General features: G+C 33.0%; 1 protein-coding gene across 1 annotated transcript; it reads left to right on the forward strand.

Moving 5' to 3' along the window:
* Positions 1-2,077: 2,077 nt before the first annotated feature.
* Positions 2,078-5,122, forward strand: LOC145069251 (isoprenylcysteine alpha-carbonyl methylesterase ICME-like). The gene is made up of 10 exons (XM_079016194.1): positions 2,078-2,682; positions 3,088-3,164; positions 3,324-3,393; positions 3,475-3,564; positions 3,642-3,818; positions 3,906-4,046; positions 4,150-4,215; positions 4,284-4,427; positions 4,509-4,599; positions 4,839-5,122. Exons 1-10 carry the CDS (start codon positions 2,216-2,218, stop codon positions 4,995-4,997), a joined length of 1,482 nt encoding a protein of 493 aa, XP_078872320.1. The 5' UTR covers positions 2,078-2,215; the 3' UTR covers positions 4,998-5,122.
* Positions 5,123-5,420: the final 298 nt, after the last annotated feature.

Here is a 5,420-nt window from a genome sequence, read left to right on the forward strand (position 1 = left end):
GGATCACAAAACTTGTACGAAAGACTGTGGTTGGATCACAATACTTGTTTGTCTTTTTGACTTGCATGGAAGCCCATGTTTGGATCATGGCATGGAGACTACAGATGGGCTGTAGCATATGAAGACCCTGGTTGGATCATGACAGGAAAGACTGCAACCGGGCTGTAGCAACGAAAGTGATTGTAAGACTATGCTTGGATCATAGCATTCACATGGTTTGAAATATACCCCTAGGACAGGGTCAACTAATATGTATGATATGTGATATTTTGGGAACTCATTAAGCTTTGTGTTTATAATTTTAAGTTTTAGATGTTTCATGTACTTCTTGTAGTAAGGGGAAGAATCAGACTTGATTGCATTGCATCCACTAGAGATTTCCACACTATGTTTTTACTTTGATGTTTTTAGGAATACATTTTATACTATGATTATCTTTTGATGGAATAGAATCAATGATTTTTATCTTGTTAAAAATAAAAATTTTACTTTGAATTTGAGGATGTTATGGACGAATTTATTATAATGACACTATGGCTCAACATTTTCTCTAATTTTGTTGTTGTTTTGTACATCATGGTAAGTATATTCTTACATGCCATATTTGATTCCTACTAGCACTTTTCATGGACCTCCAAATCAATTTTAGCAACACATAAATTAACACTTAATATTAAGTATCAACGATAAATGTTTAACGTTGACATATATTATATGTATTAAAAATTATGGATGCTACACTATCATATCATATATGAGCTTATATATCTTTTACAAGCCAACTAATAATAGAGTAGTTTTATGTTTTATTCATCTTTGATCATTTTTATGTTTTACTTATTTAGTGAATTAGTGATGAATTTGTTAAAATGAGAAAAATAAATAATATAATCATGTGTCTAGTATATTAGAAACAACATATAATAAGAATTTAAAAGTAGCATGAAATTAAAAACATATTTATAATAAGTTACATGGATTTATTGTGTCATCAACAACTTTGATATCATTAAAACCATGTGAAATCATTCTTTATTGACGTTTTAAGTGTTCAATAAAGAACTAATAAATTACATATTATTTTTGTCAAAAAATAATAGTATTTGCTTTAACATCTATGTGATTTTTTATTAACATTTTAGCAAGACATAAAAGGAAAAAAAATTGATTAGATTTTTTAACCAATCACCCAAATTATAAACACTCTTGCTTTTTTCAACTATCAAACCAAAAATCTATAATAACATTGCAATCATTAGGATAGCACCATAACACCCACCAAATAGTATTTATGATTGATTTGATTATCTGTTTTATCTTATTGTTTATAACCAAAAACTCCATCCACTACATAAACTCCAAGACTAAACCAATATAATGTGTTTAAATCTACTCTTCTACTTACAGAAAGAAATACAAAAATTTAGGACTATTACACAAGTATGCCAAAGTGTATATCTTTGGGGTAAGACTGGGTTGTCGAATACTAGGAGAATGTAAGTGAATTAGTATTAGAAAATTTAATTATTAGTTGAACTAGAGCAATAAATCGAATTAGGGGAAATGTTATCATAAAACCTTAACAGAGAACAGAAACCAACAAACAAAGCAAATAGAAAACAGATTTTGAGCGCAAGACGGAACCGGTACCGACCCGTATTGTTCCCGATTTCCCAAAAACCGAATTTAATCAAAAGTTAATCCCGAGTACCAAACCAAATTAACATCACCAGTATCAGTGGTATCTGGTATGGTACCGATTTTCGGTACTAGTATTGATACCGACGGTACCAAATCTCAAATTTCGTGAATTTAAAGTACCAAGTGTCGTTTTATATTTTTAAATCCAGTACGGTTCGATACTGATACCAATACTGGATCAGTATTTGATACAAAGTTATTCATGGCTAATTTGCTCTATTATTTGTATAGATCATCCATTCAGCTTTCAGCATGGGCTCAAAAAGGTCCTTGACTCCTTGCTCTCTGGCTCCACTGTACAGGAGCACAGCAAGTAACCCATCCCAGCAAGCAATATTGCCAGTGGGGCCAAACTACCTAATCATCCGGTTACAAGTCGCCACGTGTCCATATCGATGAAACCAAACAAAACTCTCTCTTCCTTCTTCCAAATTCAAAATTTTGTACTCTCGCAATCATTCGACTGCATTTCTTCCATTATTTTCGCTCATATTCATCCTACAGAATCTCGCCCATGCACAAATCATTCAATAAATCCGCACGTCTATATCTATCCAAGATGCAGTCGCAGATCCTCCCTATTTCGATCTCAATCTCCAATCCCTTTTTCCCAAATCGAACACCACCATCTTCAATCATGCCAGCTTCTGCGGCCGCACATGCTGGAGCAGTGTTCCTCAACATGGAGGATGGTGATGGAGATGATTTGGCCCATTCATCTATTGAAGATGGGAAAAAGTTTGAAACCACACCTTTTTTACCTAGGGTTTCAAGTTACGATAGTGTTAACAGTACTAGTATGGCGTCAACTGTGACGAGTTCCGTTTCTTACCAGCAACGACGTCGTCGTGCCGCTAGCGATTCGAATCTATCCGATTTTCCTGGTGGCCGGCGGCGGTTTTTTTGTCACAATGCAGGCCGGGCTGATGGGGATTCGTTTTTTCTCACCCGGGTTGGGTCTAAATTGTGGGCACGTATTAGGTAAATTTCCGCTTTCCACTCTTCAATGAATTTTGTTTTCTTGATCCTTCATTCATGTGGTATAAAGTATAAACCACTCTTCTCATTGATGATTTTAAATTTATTAATTGTAAATGGCGAATTTGAATATATTTCTTCTTGTTGTGTATTTGAGAATGGTTTATAGGATTTTCTGAAATTCTCTTTCTTTTTCTTGCTTCATGGAATCTTATTTCGAAAACTATGTTAATTTGTCTTCTATGTATAATGATTGTTTAACTGTTTCAAGTGCCTTAAGTGTCATTAGTCGACTTGGTGTCTTAAATATGAAAGAGAAACTCAGTTAATGGAGGAGTATCCTTGTTATTACCACATTTTTTAGATTAATATGATTTGAAAGTATGTTAATATACATTCTTTCTTCAGGTCAGGTTACTCAATAATCACTGGATTTCTTGCTCTGCAATGTTATGCAATCCTAATCATGCCAGGTGTACTTCAAGGTTTGTAAAGTCGGTGATTCGTGGCTAAGGTCATTCCTCCCATGTTTAATAACAAATTACAAGATTCCCTTTATACCCTTTAACTTAAAATTCTCAATCTCACTATATTTCCTAAATGGCTAAATCACTAAATGACATATAAATCCTTAATCCTTTCAGTTGCTTATTACTACTATTTCTCAAATCAAGTTCGCAGAGACATTGTTTTTGGTGATCAACCTAGAAATAAGTATGTCTTAATATCTTAATTATTCAATTATTCCACTTTCTTATTACTATTATTTTCATTTAACTGAATCTTTAATTGCAGACTTGACATATATTTGCCTAAAGACAATGGAAAAAACGATGCCCCAAAACCTGTCATTGCTTTCATCACTGGAGGAGCTTGGGTAATAGGGTGAGTAACTAACTAACTAACTAACAAAACCAGGGGTAAAATTGGAAACATAAAAAAATCTTGAACTTTTGTTACAGGTATAAAGCTTGGGGTTCTTTATTAGGACGCCACTTATCAGGTACAGATGTTATAGTGGCATGCATAGATTACAGAAACTTTCCCAAAGCTACAATAAGTGAAATGGTTAAGGATGCTTCTAGAGGCATCTCATTTGTATGCAATAACATCTCTGAATATGGTGGTGATCCTAATAGGTAGGTATATTATATGTTTTTTACTTTTTACTAATTTACTAATTTACCCTTTTGGATTTTGAGTATTGAAATATGGTAATCTTGAAGGATTTACCTGATGGGACAATCAGCTGGTGCACATATTGCAGCTTGTGCACTTGTGGAGCAGGCAATTATCGAGTGTGATGCAACACAGAGTACTACATGGAGTGTTTCTCAGATAAAAGCTTATTTGGGCTTATCTGGAGGGTATGTATGTAAATTGTTAATCTTGTTTAGTTATTTTCAGTTCATACATGTGAAAACTAATATTACAAAACTGACACTGGTTTTGTTTATAATCTTTATGTAGATATAATTTGTATAACTTGGCTGAACATTTACACACTCGAGGCCCATACAAGTCACTTTTTTATAGGTATTTTCCATTTTTGTCTACTTTTAATATTAAAAAAAAAGGATAACTTTATATAATTTTTTATACAGTATTATGGGAGGTGAGGAATCTTTGAGAAAATATTCTCCAGAAATTAGTGTTCAAGATCCCAACAATAAAAAAGCAGTTTCTCTCTTGCCTCCAATTATTCTTTTTCATGGCACTGCAGATTATTCCATTCCAGCAGATTGCAGGTATGAGTCTTTTGTTATTTTTTCAATTTAGTTTTAAAAAAAAAAAATAATAATAATATATAAGTGTGTTGATGTTTATAGTAAAACGTTTGTGGATACTCTTCAAAGAGTAGGAGCAAAAGCAGAGTTGATGTTGTATGAGGGGAAAACTCATACTGATGTGTTTGTTCAGGTAGGTTATTAAATTTACATTTTTGGTCCCTGAGTATAATTGATTTTTGCAAATTTGGTCTCCAAAAGGTTATTTTCTTGCAATTTTGGTCATCATTTGAGGTTCGTATAACGTTTTTGGTCCCTCTTCGGTCATTTTATTTGGAATAAGAATGAAAAAACATTCAAAAAAAAAAAAGCCTCAAATAAGCAAATTTATGTGAACATTTAATTAATTATCCATTTTGTATTTGTATTTAGGATCCAATGAGAGGGGATGATAAATTGTTTGATGATTTGGTTGCAATTGTTTATGCGGGAGATGAAGAAGCACTTGCAAAACAAGTGAGTGCACCTCCAAGACGCCGCCTTGTGCCTGAATTTATGCTCAAATTGGCGGCAAAAATCAGCCCCTTTTAACCCGTTCCACACATTTTTTTTTGTACATCTCATAGTCATATCTATAAATGTCTTAATGTCCTCATATTTGTTAAAATCCAAGCATATATACAAATTAAAGAAAAAACTTATATTTTTTTTTTGTACATTTTTTTTGTACATCTCATAGTTCATGCTAGCTAGCTAGATACGTGACAATGTTGAACTAACCCACTTGATAGAGGTGAAAGCCTCTTAGATCGGAGGTCCCGGTTTCAAACCGGCATAAGGGGATTAAGGGATAATGATTTGAGAGGGTAACTATTTGGTCACTTCACTATTTTTTGTGCACTCTTAACCATTAAACTTGTTTTTTTTTTTATTAAAACATACCATTATAACCATTAAACTTGTTTTTTTTTATTAAAACATACCATTATAACTAATAATAAAAGGTTTTTCCGG

The sequence above is a fragment of the Lactuca serriola genome, chromosome 8 (assembly GCF_051521515.1).
Source record: "Lactuca serriola cultivar US96UC23 chromosome 8, Lser_US96UC23_V15, whole genome shotgun sequence".
Classification (NCBI taxonomy): domain Eukaryota; kingdom Viridiplantae; phylum Streptophyta; class Magnoliopsida; order Asterales; family Asteraceae; genus Lactuca; species Lactuca serriola.